The 15,463-nt window shown below is 52.2% G+C and overlaps 1 protein-coding gene across 1 annotated transcript in view; it reads right to left on the reverse strand.

The window, feature by feature from the left end:
* Positions 1 to 15,463, reverse strand: part of TMEM63C (transmembrane protein 63C) — an 87,712-nt gene that overhangs the window by 24,970 nt on the left and 47,279 nt on the right. Inside the window, exons 5-10 of the mRNA XM_011988297.1 lie at positions 12,561 to 12,723; positions 11,939 to 12,018; positions 11,428 to 11,509; positions 6,861 to 6,898; positions 3,763 to 3,905; positions 2,008 to 2,056 (exon numbers count right to left, since the gene is read on the reverse strand). Of these exons, the coding sequence (XP_011843687.1) occupies positions 2,008 to 2,056; positions 3,763 to 3,905; positions 6,861 to 6,898; positions 11,428 to 11,509; positions 11,939 to 12,018; positions 12,561 to 12,710 (542 nt within the window). The 5' untranslated portion in view covers positions 12,711 to 12,723. The remainder of the gene's footprint in view (positions 1 to 2,007; positions 2,057 to 3,762; positions 3,906 to 6,860; positions 6,899 to 11,427; positions 11,510 to 11,938; positions 12,019 to 12,560; positions 12,724 to 15,463) is intronic.

Genomic DNA, 15,463 nt, shown 5'->3' on the forward strand with positions numbered 1-15,463 from the left:
TTCCCCGGACCCCCCATCCCACCCATTGCAGTCTCCCTGGACCCCCCAGCTGGTCATGGTCACAGTCTCCTTGGACCCGTTCCACCAGTCGCAGTCTCCTGGGACAGCCCCACCCATCTCAGGCTCCCTGGACACCTCCCCCGACCCATCACAGTCTCCCAGGTCTCCCTCCCAGCCATCACAGTCTCCCCAAATATCTCCCCATCCATTGCAGTCTTCTCAGACCCTCTCCTCCCACCGATCACAATCTCCCAGGACCCCCCTCTCCCAGCCCACATGCAGTCTCTCCAGGAACACCTTCTTGGAGTCCAGACACTCAGGTGCCTTGGAAGGGGCATCAGTGGTGAGAAGGGGTCTTGCTCCAGCTCATGAGCGGGATGTGTATTGAGTGTTTACTCTGAGCCAGATCCAGGTGGGACTTAGTGCATGGTGTGCATTTTCTCACTAGACTCAACCACACACGTAGCCATGCATGTGGTTATCTTCACTTCACTCAAAGGGAAATGAGGGTGAGAGAGGGTTGGTGACCCACCCAAGGTCACCGTAGCAGTGGTGCACTGGGAGGTGAGCCCAGAGCTGCTGAAGAACTTAAGATTCATCACTGTAACACCATCCTGCCAGCTGCTATGGCTCAGGCCCCCATGGTTGCCCAGCAGACCAAGTGAGGAAGAACCTGGGTTACCTGCAGGCCTTGGGGAAGGAGAGCCAGATGGTTTGCAGCACCGCCCCTGGGGTAGGAGAGTCATGGCACTTGGGCCATGTTTGCCATCCCTGCTTTCAACTCACGTGATGCCATCTCAAAGCATCTGGCTAGGATTGCTACTCAGAAATAGGGCCCACCTTATTCCACATGGTTAGAGGGGAGAAAGGTCACCTTGCTTCAAAAGGTGCCTGGCACCTCACACGCCATTGCCATCTGCTAGATGCCTCCACCCTCAGTTTCCATAGAGGGGCAAGGCTACATGGTCTCTACAGAACGCTCCAGCTCTCTGCCAGGATGGATTCATGGAGACTGATGGCTTTTTGCTGTACTACTAGAATTCACTTTTTGTTGGGAAGATGTAGGTACCTCGGGCCAGCAATGGGCCTTGGGAAGGAGCCAATATCCCTGCTCTGGTTGGCATCCCCAGGGGAGGATATGGTGAAAGCAGAGATGAGAGGATGTCATAGCCCCTTTCTGCTGATTTCAGAGCTTGGGTTAAGCCAGTCTGCTCCAAGGTGTATTGCAGGAGAGCAGGGGCAGAGGGACAGGGGTGGGAGGAGGCGAGATGGGGCAGGAGTGTGTGAACCCCACTCACACTGGCTGGAACTGCTTCTGCAGCTTTGTCAGGAATCAGCCAAGCTGGCCTAGACACCTAGCCATGGCACGGCCCAACAGGGCCGCATTTGCCTCGGGGTAAATTGATATGCCACCAGCCAGGTGGGCTGATGTTGGAATCCACAGGTTCCTGGCCTGTGAGGGGAAGGAGCTTAGAGAGTATGTTCACCAGCCCTTCCCCAGTGATGGACATGGAAAAGGACTGAAGCTCAGTGTTGGGGGCACACTGCTTCAGACCCAGGGCCAGTTAATGGCAGAGGGGGGACATGAGTCTGCTGTGGGACTCTGAGGGGGACTGTCAGGCCCGTGATTCACTCAGGTGTATGATGGCTGACTGGAGCCTATTGGTGGCAGGAAAACAATCTTCAATCTCTTTCAGCACAGGGCCTCTGCCTCTTGGAATCTGGCTACACGAAGTAAATAGGACCATTTCTCCACGTCTTCATGAGTGGCCAGTTTGGGCAACTCCACTCATGACAGATGAGGACACAGGGTCTCATCTCACACCAAGAGTCCTGCCCCACCGAGAGGATGCAGCTTCCGGCATCTCACTCAGGACCCGGTTCCCAGGGAAACCAGGCCGTTCTTATCAGCAAAACGGTGCCCATGTTACAAACTGACATGTGAGACCTCCTCTCCACACCAACACCCCCAGCCAATGGAATGGGAGCTTCAGATCAGGTACCTACTCTGTGGAGACATTGACAATGGTGGTCCGAGCAAAGTGACTGCTCCAGTCTGAAAGAGAAAGAAGTTGCTGGCTCCTCAGTTGCTGTGGGGCACCAGAGTTCAAGGTTCCTGGACGAATGCCTGGGGTCTGGAGATGCTTGCCTTTGTCCTCCTCTTCCTTCCGGTTCCCCAGAGCTTGTCCCCAACTTTTAACAAAAACATCAGAGGCCTCTTTTCCCTGGCACTGCTGACTGGGGCTCTCGGGAGGAAAGCGTGCACACTTCTTTGTGTGGTATCTCCAGGGCACGATTGGCGCATAATGGACACCCAGTGAATGCTTGTTGAAGGTACCAGCCATCCAGCCATGAGCAGAATGATGACATTAGCAACACTATTACCACTGGCAATGTCCAGAAAAGGCAACACTGCCTTATTCAGAGGAAATCCTTCTGGCTAGGTGTATTAGTTTGACGGTTTGGACACTCCCTTGTAAAATGTGTCTAAAAATCCTGCATGATATTATCACTGCCAACATACCAGCTCTTAGGATAAGACAAGACAAGGACTCAGATGTTACTCTAGTAGTGGAATTTGGTGGCATGGACACTGTGTGCTAAACTGAATTCAGGTCTACCTCTGGCCAAGGACAAACAGGTAGAAACCTGAGGAATCAAGATAAAGCTGGTTTCCACTGGGGCATTTAAGGTGCTATTCTGCACCACCCAGTTGTGCAGTCTTCACACAGCTTCGTTCAGCTTCATGATTCTAAGTGAAATACTACCTGCTATTCATTGAGCATCTACTACGTATATCAAGCACTGTGTAGGTATGTGATCTCCCAATCCCTAAGACAGCTGAGGAAAGTGAAGCTCGGGAGACTGATTTGCCATATACTAGGTTAAATCACATGTTAGCGGCCAGGCGTGGTGGCTCATGCCTGTAATCTCAGCACTTTGCGAGGCTGAGGCAGGCGGATCACTGGAGGTCAGGAGTTTGAGACCAGCCTGACCAACATGGTGAAACCCCGTCTCTACTAAAAATATAAAAATTAGCCAGGTGTGGGGGCAAGTGCCTGTAATCCCAGCTACTCGGGAGGCTGAGGCAGGAGAATCACTTGAACCCAGGAGGCAGAGGTTGCAGCGAGCTGAGATTATGCCATTGCACTCCAGCCTGGGCGACAATAGCAAAACTCTGTCTCAATAAATAAATAAATAAATAAATAAATAAATAAATAAATAAAATAACATATTAACTAGGCAAAGGTATTTTCTGGGGTGCAGGTGTGGGTAAACATTGTGGAGTCCTGATTTCTCTGTTTTGGAAGCCCAGGTCTCATCCACAATGCTGTTCTGTCCGAAGGGCTTACCCTCTTCCAGTGAGTGGGAGCAGAGGTCCCACAAGACAAATTCTGCACTTACAGTGTTATGTCCAACAGAATGGGTTCAGGGATCTTTGCAGTGGGTCACATGTCACAAAAGGATCCCCAGGAACACCCAGCCAGAGTGGGGCCGTGAATGAACACTCAATTCCCAACTGAATTAATACTATGTGCCTGCTGTGTGCCAGGCCCTGGGCCAAACCTGTGACAAAGGAGGAATCGTCTCCAGTCTCCACCTGACAGAAGTGAAGCATGGCTTGTCCAGGTTCACACAACAACAAACTCCAAGAGGCAGGATTAAAATAGATGTCTAGACCCTCAACCCCAGCCCTGACTGGCTTGCCTGGCTGCCTCTCAGGTCCAGCGGCTGCCCTGGGGCCCACTGAGCTCTGCCTACCCAGAACGGATCCAGTATAGTTGATGGGCAAAATGATGCCCAGGGAGGGGATGCAGATGATGAGCACGAAGATGATGAGGTGGTACTGGAACACGATGTAGATGCGTGCGTCGTCCCCACACTTGTTAATCAGATCCTCGTCCCTGGAAGAGACACATAGACAAGGACATGCCTCGGGAGCCAGCGTGGCCACCACTTGTTGCAGGGAGGTAGAGGGAAGGACAGCAAATGATCACCGCCTCCCCAAGTTTTTTGTTTTTTTTTTTTTTAAATATTGCCCTATATCTCAAAGCCTCTGTTATCCCTGAAGTATACCTTAACTGAATTTCACAGACATATCAAAGATAGGGGCTCTGTTACAGATACACACTCAGGAATCCAGAAACACTCTCGAAATAGAGCGTTCATTCATCCTTTTATTACTTCTTCAAACATTTTGAGTGGTTGCTATGGTGCAGCCATACCACCAGACAAAGCATTCGTGGTATTGAGAGGCAGCCTATTAGGAAAAAAGGAACACCTGAAACCCATGATGAGATAACAAGCTATCGCTCCACACTGCCATATTTGCCAAAGTTGGAAAGTTGGACAACACTAAGTGTTGGTGAGAGTGTGGGGCATTGGGAGCTCTCCTGTTCTCACGGGTGTATACACTGGCCCAGTTACACTGGAGAACAGTTGATATTATCTACTGAAATGGAAATCAGCCACATTCTATGACCTAGCGATTCCACTCCTAGGTTTACACTGAACAGAAATGCAAGACGGGTACCCAGAGACATGTATAAAAATTTCATAGATGCATTACTTGTAACATCCTCAAACTGGAAACAACTTACATGTCTATCAAGGTGAAATGGACACGAGAACTGTGATATATAAATCATGAAATACTATACAGCAGTGGTCCCCAACTTTTTTGGCACCAGGGACCAGTTTTGTGGAAGACAATTTTTTCAATTGTTTCTGTGGTCACTGCCCCAGTTCAGGTCACCAGCACCTCCCACCTCGACCATTGGAATAGCCTCCTTAACTGCTCACCTTGACTTTGGACTTTCTCTAAGGCCATTCACTCTCCACACTTCTGCCTAAACACATATATCATTTTGACTTTCCTGCTTGAAAATACTAATTGACTCCCTACTATCTCTAGATGAAAGCCCAAGATTCTCAGTATGCCAGTCAAGATCCCAGCTGAGGCCCAACGTGGTGGCTCATGCCTGTAATCCCAGCACTTTGAAATACTGAGGCAGGTGGACCACCTCAGGTCAGGAGTTCGAGGCCAGCCTGGCCAGCATGGTGAAACCCTGTCTTTACTAAAAATACAAAAATTAGCAGGGCATGGTGGCGCGTGCCTGTAATCCCAGCTACTCAGGAGGCTGAGGTAGGAGAATTGCTTGAACCCAGGAGGCGGAGGTTGCAGTGAACTGAGACTGTGCCACTGCACTCCAACCTGGGCGACACAGAGAGACTCTGCCTCAAAAAAAAAAAACCCAACTGATCCTTCCAGCCCAATCTTTTACCCTCCCCTGCCACATTTACCATGAAATCTTGCTTCTAACCACACCAGATTTACCATGTCTGGGTACACCCTACTCATCTCTGCAACAAACTGGCTCACACAGTCCTTTACTTTTGTTTTGTTTTGTTTTGTTTTCTGAGTTGGAGTCTCGCTCTGTCACCCAGGCTGGAATGCAGTGGCATGATCTCGGCTCACTGCAAGCTCCGCCTCCCGGGTTCACACGATTCTCCTGCCTCAGCCTCCCGAGTAGCTGGGACTACAGGTGCATGCTACCACGTCCAGCTAATTTTTTGTATTTTTAATAGAGATGGGGTTTCACCGTGTTAGTCAGGATGGTCTCGATCTCCTGACCTCGTGATCCGCCCACTTCGGCCTCCCAAAGTGCTGGGATTACGGGCGTGAGCCACCGCGCCCAGCCATAGTCTTTTACTTCTGATGTGCCCTCCACATCCCACATCGCGCCTGTTGAAGCTCTTCCTGTCCTCTAATGCCTAGCTCAAAACTGTACTTTTCCAGTTGGAATTCCTTTATCTCTTCCCCAGATGCCCTCTGCATGGCAATTATAACCCTCCCATTCTGAATTCTACGAAGGGAGTCTTGTTCACCTTTATTTCTCCAACCAGATCGCGTGCGTTTGTGCATGGGGACTCTGCTTGACTTACTGCTGCTCAGTAAACGCATTAAACTGTCTTCTATGACACTGCTCTCAAGGGGTGCTGGATGCACGGTGCAATGCCCTGCCTTCCTGCTTTCCCAGATGCTGAGTCCCTGACAGAGGGGCCTCCATGATAGGAGTCTTTGGGTAAGGGTGGGGTGGAGGGGTTTAAAGGACGGGCAGGACAGGACAGATGGAGCACACTGAGGGAGAGCCCATGAGTATGTGGGGTCTGACGTGGAGGAAGAGCTGTGTGCACACATGCTCGTGTGTGTGCGTGTATATATGAGTGTGCACGCGTGTATGCCTATGCAGTGGGAACACAGAGTTCTGGTAAGTGTCTGCACTGCTGAAGCGTCTGGCTGGTGTTGAGGAATCAGGAGAAAATAGGTAACTTGAGGTTGGCTTGCAGGAGAAAACGGGTGACTTGGGATCTGCTGTTTTGCAAAGTGGGATCTGGCATTCAAGAAACCCAGAAGGTGAGGTGGGCAAGGGCTGCCCCTCTGCTCTCCAGGCACCGAGGCCGAGAGAGGCCTGCCCTTCCGCCGGATGTGTTTGCTTGGGCAGAAGGGCGAACACATGATATGCTGAATGATGTTCACAGAAATCAAGCAGATAGCACAAAGGAAGGATTTCTTTTTCCTCGTGTGGAGTTCACAGAAGCATTTCTATAAGCATGTGAGTAATGATTCAGCTATTAAAAGTGGTCCTTCCCTGAGGGGCAGTGGGCTGTGCCCAGTTCCCACTTCACCAATTGTCACCCAGGAAAGCCTCCTTCACTGGTGATGGGCCGAGGTGGTGGGGAGGGTATGGAGCTCAGGCCCTGTCATCCCAGGCTGGGGGCTGCTAACTTTTCTAGGAGCCTCCACCCCCTATCCCCAAGGCAACACAGTCACAAGCTCACAGAGCCTGGGCACTTACTTCATGGTTATGCTGTTGAAGAACCAGGAACAGAAGCCCTGTGGGGAAAGGAGAGAAACTGTGAGAAAACTCAGGCTCTGGCCTGCCCTGCCCAGCTCTGGGAACCCAGGCGGCCGGGTCATCTGAGGCAGCCGCGGCAGTGTCCGGGGCCTCCTTCCCGGGAAAAAGAGTCTGAAGGCTCAGTTGGGAACCAGTGACTGTGGAGGGAGAAGCTTCCTTGGAAATGAGGGGACATCTCTGCCTTCCTGTTACAGGAAATGGGGTTCAGAAGGTGACTCTTGAACTGGAGGGGGAGAAGTGACTCCTTCTGGGGTGAACGTCTGTTGCTCTCTGTCCATCCTTCATGCTTCCTTCCGGAGATGCCCTTCCCTGGATGCGTGTGGTCCAGTGGGCTCCTACTTTTACTCTGTCCAAGTGGGAATTTGCCTCCAGTGACTGACTGGCCAATGGGAACTTCACCCAAGCGGGGCCAATTAAAATTTCCTTAAGGAAGCCAGGCATGGTGGCTCACACTCTTAATCTCAGCAGCTCAAGAGGCTGAGGCAGGTGGATCACTTGAGCCCAGGAGTTTGAGTCCAGCCTGGGCAACACAGCAAGACCCCACTTACTAAAATTTTAAAAAAAAAAATCCCTTAAGGAGATTGATATGGGTGTTGCAAGGGAGAAGGTCTCTTTCCCTCTGAATTCCTGCACCTCGGTAAACATCATGAAGCCTGGAGTGGTTTGGTGGCATCTTTGATGCCATGTGCTGAGGGTACTGTCCTGTTGATACCTTTCTCTTGGGGTCTTGCTGTCTTGAGTTTCTGGGTGGTGGGGAAAGGTGGCCTCAGCCATGGGGAGATTGGTGGGGGACTAGAGAGAGTCGTCTTTGGAATGGTGTGTAAGAGCGGGGGCTGGGGCCTGCAACTCTAGAAGCTGCCAGCTCTGGTAGCTGGTGAAGTTACCCTGGTGCCTGCTTCTTTCTGGGATCCCAGAGGACTTAGCAAAGCCTTGCACAAGGTTACAGCTCTAGAATGGCTCCGTTTGGGTCATGTGCACTTCTGTGAACTGGGCAGACCTCTTGATTGATGGTCCTCTGGAACCACACGGACTGGGGAAGAGGTGTTTCCCAAAAGGAAGCAACTATCAGCCAGCCTGACACAGGGAAGGAGACTTAGAAGGTGGGCCTTATGCCAAGGGGAGCAAAGGACATCTGTTTCTTTTTTGCCTTTCCTCGTTGCTTCCTTTTGAGAAGGCACAAAAGAAACAGCGGTCCCTCCCTTGAGTACCTGTTGTGGCTCTGAAGGCATAAACCATTCAGAAAGTTCAGCAGCTGAACAGCCACATAAGAGGCAGACACAGGGCCGCAGTTCCCAGGAGCCAGCTCAGCTGATGTGACAGAGTGACAGCTGTCAGTTCACTTCACCTGTCTGAGCTCCCACCACCTGGGGGTAACAATGCCTGACCCAAATTGCTCAGGGAACCATGGTGAGACCCATTTTCTTCACCCACACCACCTGGCCCTGGCTGACGTCTCCCCATCCTGGCTGGACACTGTGGGGGCCACCTCACTGAACTCTCTTTCCCCATTTAATTTATGCCCTCTTCAGTTTGTCCCCCTCACTGCTGCCATAGGGATTTATCTTCTAGACTTTTAAAAATAAAACTTTTTTTTTTGTCATTGTAATAAGAAAAAAAATCAAAGTGATGTTTCTAAAAGTAAAGCTGCGAGCCACATTGCAAGGTAGGTGTTGCTGCCCTTTTTCTACCTAGGAAGCCTCCAAGACATGAAGTCACTTGTCTGAGGCTCTGCACTTTGGAGAGGGCAGATCCTAGCAAGTGAAGGACCCAGCCTCTCGAGGATGACAATGGAAGGAACGTGGCTCCGCTTACTTAGCACAGCTGACAAATACGCATCAGATGCTAAGTACACGGCAGGCTGGATTGGACGTGGGGTGCAGTGATGAGCAAATCCAAGTTCAGGGCCTGTGGAAAGCAGACACACTAGACTGATCTCGCAGATGAGGGATCGTTACAGACAGGTTAAAAATGTTAAACAAAAGGAATGCATTTTCTGTGGCTATATAACAAGAGATCTGGACCCAGGAAGGGTGGTCAGGGCTCCCTGGGGAAGTATGCTTCAGCTGAAATCTCAACAACAGGTGAGCGACTCCGAGAAGGGCCACTGGGGAAGGGGGAGAGGGAAGAGCCTGGGAAAGGACTGGTGGAGGGAAGCAGGCGGCCCTATTGAGAAACTAAAAGGTGGACCCATGTGGCGGGGATAGGGGAGTTGGCAGGAGTAAGGGAGGATGGACCAAACTACCAGGCCACGGCACAGCATCTATAATTGATTCCACGGGCCCTGGGAAGACAGTGAAGGTCTCTGCAGCAGAAAATATGTCCCCAGGCAGGGGAATCTCTCTGGATGCAGGTGAAAAATGGGTAAGGGCCCTAGAGTGTGGACTTAAAGGGATCAGTTAGAGCTACTGCAGTTGTCCGCGCAAAAGGTTGATGGAGGCCTGGACCAGGCAATGGTAGGAGGGAAGGAGAGAAAGAAAGTGGGGAAGGTCAAAGCAACACAACGTGGAGACACATTGGCCATGCTCGGGGGCCTGGGTAAGAGGGAGAGGAGGCCCTGGGGAGGATGGTGGGAGGTCTGAGACTAAGGTCACAGGAACAGGTGGGTGTGGTGGGATATCATGAAATGTTTTGGACAAATGGAACCCCAAATGACCACAATATCCATGTGGACGTATTTTGAAAGACATTGAATAAAGCAGGCTGGGGCCCAGTGAGAGGATTAGCTGGAGACAGGAATTTAAAAGTTTATGCATAGAGATGGCAAAGGAAGTTGTCAGTGTGGGCGTCACTGCCCAGGAGTCAGGGCGAGGGGAAGGGTATGGGATCAGCTGGTTGAGGAGACTCCCAGTATAGAAGAGAAGCCTGCAAAGGAGACACAGTAGGAGCAGACAGAGAGCTAGAAGGAAAACCCAAAGAATGTAATGTCACCTATGCAAGGGAGAACACCTGTGCAAGAGAGAAAGACGGTCTACGGGGTCGGACGTTTCGGAGAACGCAGGCAAGATGTGAACTGAGAAAAGTACGTTGGATTTAGTGGCGGGGCGAATCACTGCTGACCTTCAGGGTTGTCTGGGTTGAGTGATGGACAGGAGCTCACATTTGAGGAGGTTGAGGCGTCAGTGGGAGAGGAGGCGTGGGTGGGAGGGGAGGTGTGTGAGAGGGTGGGGAGGTGAGAGTGGGAGGCGTGAGTGGGAGGCATGAGTGGGAGAGGAGGCGTGATTGGGAGGGGGCATGAGTGGGAGGGGAGGCGTGGGTGGGAGGCGAGAGGGGGAGGGGAGGCGTGAGTGGGAGGCATGAGTGGGAGAGGAGGCGTGAGTGGGAGGGGAGGCGTGAGTGGGAGGCATGAGCGGGAGAGGAGGCGTGAGTGGGAGGTGAGGCGTGATTGGGAGGCGAGAGAGGGAGGGGAGGTGGGACATAAGTGGGAGGCAGGGCTCGTGAGTGGCAGGGGAGGCATGAGTGGGAGGGGACATGAGTGGGAGGCGGGGCGTGAGTGGCGGGGAGGCATGAGTGGGAGGTGGGGTGTGAGTGAGAGAGGAGGCGTGAGTGGGAGGGGAGGGGTGAGTGGGAGGGGGCGTGAGTGGGTGGGCAGGCCAGAGTGGGAGGGGAGGCATAAGTGGGAAGGGAGGCGAGAGTGGGAGGGGAGGTGTGAATGGGAGGCGGGGCGTGAGTGGGAGAGCGGGTGTGAGTGAGAGGCCGGGTGCGAGTGAGAGGTGAGGAAGTGGTGACAGCGGCATGGGCCACTGTCAGAAGTTCAGCTGTGTGTGGGGGTGGGGAGGGAGGACGTTCTCAGGGCGCCCTCTCAAAGTATTCAGGGCCCCAGTGAAATGTCACCACTGCCCAAGACCATCCCTGACCTCCCCTGTGCCGCAGATCCCCCTCGTTCTCCACTGTGCCTTATCACCAGTCTATGTGCGTCTGTCTGCTCGTCTCCCCTGCCCGGGGCAGACAGCGCCATGAGGCAGGACTTGGCCCCCAGCTCCCAGTCCAGTGAATGGCAGACAGCCGGTGCTTCCCAGCAAGTGGCTGAAGGGATGCATGAGTAGGGTGGAGGGCTGGTCTTCGCCAAGGAAGGGGAGGAAGCAGCAGACTGCGCTCCACTAAACAAGGCTGGGGAGCCTGAGGCTGAGGGAATCCCTGCCAGATGACTAGAATCTTCTATGTGAAATGGGAGGTGAGGCCTTGACTCAGAGTCAGAGGCGGGGACATGGGCAGGACAGGACTGTGAGAAGGGTTGGAGATTTGAGCAGAGAAAACAAATTAATGTTAAAAATCTCTCTAAGATGTTTTAATTAGTTAACACTTACTTGGCACCCTAGTAGTAGGTATGGTCAATATCTCCATCTTTCAGGTGGGGAAACTGAGTCTGGGGGAGGCTGAGGAATTTGGAAGTGGTTGAGCCCGGCTGACTGCAAAGCCCCAGGGTCTGAGCCGTGCTTCTCCCTGTGCACACCATGCCCGCCTGCCCAGCGCCAGGACTTCCCCCGCCTAGACCACTACCAGCACTCACCTTGTCTCTGCGTTCCATCTCCAAGGAAGTCTCCGAGGGAGACGTCTTCTCGCTCTGCTCCCCATAGATCAGCGAGGTCAAGCTGCCAGCCAGGGACGGGGCAGGGAGGTAAGAAAGGAAAGAAAAGGTCCCAGCTGCCTGCCCTGCTCCCTCTCCACTCCCTGGCTGAGGGCTGCCCTCTGCTCTGCAAGGGGCAGGCATGCCTCAGCTCCTTTGCTGAGCACACAGCTCTGGGCATAGACAGCAATCGCCCCTGAGCCAGGTGCACCAGGCATCCTGGGAGTCCAGTCACGTGATCCAGAAAGTCTAAGACCAGAGAAAAACATGGCCTTGTGCCCAGGGATGGCTGCCCTCCAGGTCCCCTTCTTGCAGGGAGGGCAGAGCAGGGGCAGAGGCCACCTGCTGGCGAGACACCTGCTGCAGCTTGGGCACTGGGCAGAGCCGCGTCCTGACCATGGCAGCAGGTTCTCCCCAAGGGGGCAACAGCTCACCCATCTCAACCCCTCCTCACCTGTCATTATGTATCAGCAGAGCCAGGCGCCCATAGTCCCACGCAGCTTTCCGGAGGAAGGAGTAAACCACAAGGACGAGCTACAGGCCAGGAAAAGCAATGTGGGGTGGGAGAGTTCATGGATCCCTTCCCCTTGGCTGGCCCCCCGCATTCCCTTGGGGGAGACCCTGTCCCTAAGGTCCCCAGGGAGCTCCTCCACTAGAAGGTGAGCTCTGTTGGAGTAGGGGCCATTCCTTTCAACTGTGGGTTGCCAGCGCCCAGCAGCTGCTGGGTACAGAGTGGATGCTCAGAGTTCGTTGAATAAAGGAGCTGGTGGTATGTTCAGAACTATGGGACCAGAATGTGCCTTGAAGACCTCAGCAGTGAGAAACAGGCAGGAGGCCAGGTGGACCTTTGGACAATGATGCATGGAAGAGAATCCCAGGAATTCTGCCTGTTCCTCCAGCCTCTTCTCTCTGAGGCCCACCTACCCGGGCCACCCTGGGCAGGACTGACATTCAGGTAGTTCGTATCATTGTGGCTGCTGTCCATCTGGACAACTGGGTCCCCCACTGCATCACCTGTGAAAGTTCAACCCTGTCTGAGGCTTTACTGTCTGCCTCCTACAGTGCCCAGGACTCACCACCCACAGGGCGATGTTGAGGCACAGCACGGTGGGGACACCCCCGAAGGGCTGCCCCTGGAGGACGGTGCTCCGAGACTGGAAGCATTCGTCCACTGTCATGTTCTTTAACCTTCCCCCTGTACTCAGTTCCTCCGGTGAGGCAGACATCCTGGGAGGTTCCCTGGGGAACAGAGGGCGTCCAGGTCAGACACAAAGATTCCCTTGCATTTTGCAAAACACAGAAGCCTGATGGGGAGTTGTGGATGGGCACCGAGTGCCTTGGCGAGGCTGGGTCACTCCATACCCAAGACAGGAAGGTGAGCCCACGAGACGGCACACAGCCCTGTCCTGCAAGAGAACAGCTGCCTCACGCCCAGGACCGGATGACAGACTGGCTCCGGTTTCCTGGGAGAGTTCTTATTTTGTACCACTGAATCTCTGGAACGAGAGCTGTAAAGTGCACATCCAAATGGGTCTTTCCAGTTCTACCTTGGGAAGTTTTTCTTGTATATAAATGAACAAATCTCACAAAGGTGGGTCAGACCCCAGCGTGGAAATGTTCATGTTGGAGGTCAAAACCGCTGTGTTCACGGAACGCCCGTGCAGATAGGGCTCAGTCACAACCATCTCTGCATTCAACAATCTCTGATCCAGTCACCATCCAGCCATGGTAAGGGCCACAGCTCTTAGGGGATGCAGTGCCTGGCACGTGCAGTGACTCAAGAAAGGCCCCTGTCTTTTTTTTTTTTTTTTTTTTACCTTTTGTGGGTACATAGTAGTTGTATATATTTACGGAGTACCTGAGATGTTTGATACACGCATGCAATGAGATATAAGCACATCAGGATAAATGAGGTATCCATCCTTTTGAGCATTTATCCTTTGGGTTACAAACAATCCAATTATACTCTGTTAGTTGCTTTAAAGTGTACAATTAAATTATTTTTGACTATAGTCACCCTGCTGTGCTAGTAAATACTAAGTCTTATTCATTCTGTTTTTTGGTACATATTAAGCATCCCCACTCCCCACCACCCCCATGCCCTTCTTAGCGTCTGGTAACCATCCTTCTACTCTCTATCGCCATGAATTCAATTGTTTTAATTTTTTGCTCCCACAAATAACTGGGAATATGTGGAGTTTGTTATTTCTATGCCTGGCTTAGAAAGGTCTCTGTCTTGCAGGCATTTGAACTAGGGAGACCAGCACCTGCCCAGGGACCTGAGCCAACTCTGCGAGCCTGAACATTCTGGTGAGACATCAGTGCAGAGCCTGCCATCCCTGGCATCCCATTCCTCAGGCATGGATAAGAGTGGGAAGGGCGAGTGAAAATGGGAGGTGTTTGGTAGCTACTTGAACTTATCTGCAAGGTGGTTCTTCTCTCAAAAGACTGTTCATTTTGCCTTCAGACCTCACCTCTACCTGGAAACCCCTCACTTCCATTCAAGCAAAGTAGACTCATTCATCCATTCATTGATGCACTTGAGTATTTGGTGAGCAACTGCTTTATGCTAGACAAATGCACCAGTGAACAAGATAAATAAAAACCCCTCCCTTGTGGGATTCCACTGGGGAGACAAAGTGGAGGGATGCAGGTGAGGTTAGAATTGTAAAGGGGTGATTAGGGAAGGCCTCACTGAGAAAATGACATTTGAGCAAGGACTTGGAGTGAAGCATGCAGTTGCGGGGGAAGAGCACTTTAAGCGGAGGAAAGGCCCTGGGCTTGGAGCTTGCCCAGAGAGCTGGGGAAGCAAGCAGATCAGTGGGCTGCACAGGGCAGGGTGAAGGGCATGGGGAGTGAGCCATGGAGTGAATTAAAATGACTTTTTTTTTTTGTTTTTAAAGAGAGAGAGAGACTTGCTCTGTCACCCAGGCTGGAGTACGGTGGCACGGTCCTAGCTCACTGTAGCCCCCAATTCCTGGGCTCAAGCAATATTAAAGAGTAGCTGGGGCTACAGGTGCATGCCACCACACCAGGCTAATTCTTAACATTTTTTGATAGAAACAAAGGTCTCACTGTGTTGCCCAGGCTGGTCTCAAACTCCTGACCTCAAGTGATTCTCCTGCCTTGGCTTCCCAAAGTGCTGGGATTACAGGCATGAGGCACTGAACCTAGCCCACAATAACTTGCTTTAATGAGAACTCTTTGATCCTCATATGGAGACTAGGTGAGGGAGCAGGAGGGGTGAACAAGCAGAGAAGCAGACGTGGAGAGCTCAACCAAGGTCTGAGCAGGAGACAATGGTAGCCTGGACTGGGATGGGTGCAGTGGAGGTGGGAGATGTGCTCAGATTTTGGAAATATTCTGAATGTGGAACCAACAAGATTTGCCAGCAGATTAGACAGGGGATGTAAAAGAGTGAAAGGAGTCGAGGATGACTCTCAGGTTTTTGGCCTGAGCCACTGAAAGATAGAGTGGCTCTTATGGAATGGGAGAGGCAGAAAGTGCAGGATGGAAATGGACAGTGGAGGGGGAGTGGGTGCAGGGGTGCGACCAGGAGTTGAGTTTGGAACATGCTAAGGGGAGATGGGGAACAGAGAGTTGGAGAGGTGAGTCTGCAGTTCAGAAGAGACGGGAGACATAAATTTGAGACAAAAGCCACCAGCATAGCGACAACTCTTGGAGGAAAAGCCCTGAATTACAGAAGAGAATGTAGCAGGAGGAGAGATCCAAGATGGGAGCCTTGGGTGCGCCAATATCTACAGGGCAGGGGAGGAGAAAACAGAAGGACACTGAGAAGCAGCAGCCAGGGAGGAAGGAGGAAAAGCAGGAGAGGGTGGTGTCCTGGGTTGAATGAAGACAATGTTTCCAGGAGGAGGGAGGAACCAGTGTTGATGTGGTCAAGAAAGATGACAACTGTGAATGATCCATGGTGTCTCTCTCTCTCTCTTTCTCCTTCCTTTCTCTCTCTCTCTCCTTC

The sequence above is a fragment of the Mandrillus leucophaeus genome, unplaced genomic scaffold (assembly GCF_000951045.1).
Source record: "Mandrillus leucophaeus isolate KB7577 unplaced genomic scaffold, Mleu.le_1.0 Scaffold326, whole genome shotgun sequence".
Taxonomy (NCBI): Eukaryota; Metazoa; Chordata; class Mammalia; order Primates; family Cercopithecidae; genus Mandrillus; species Mandrillus leucophaeus.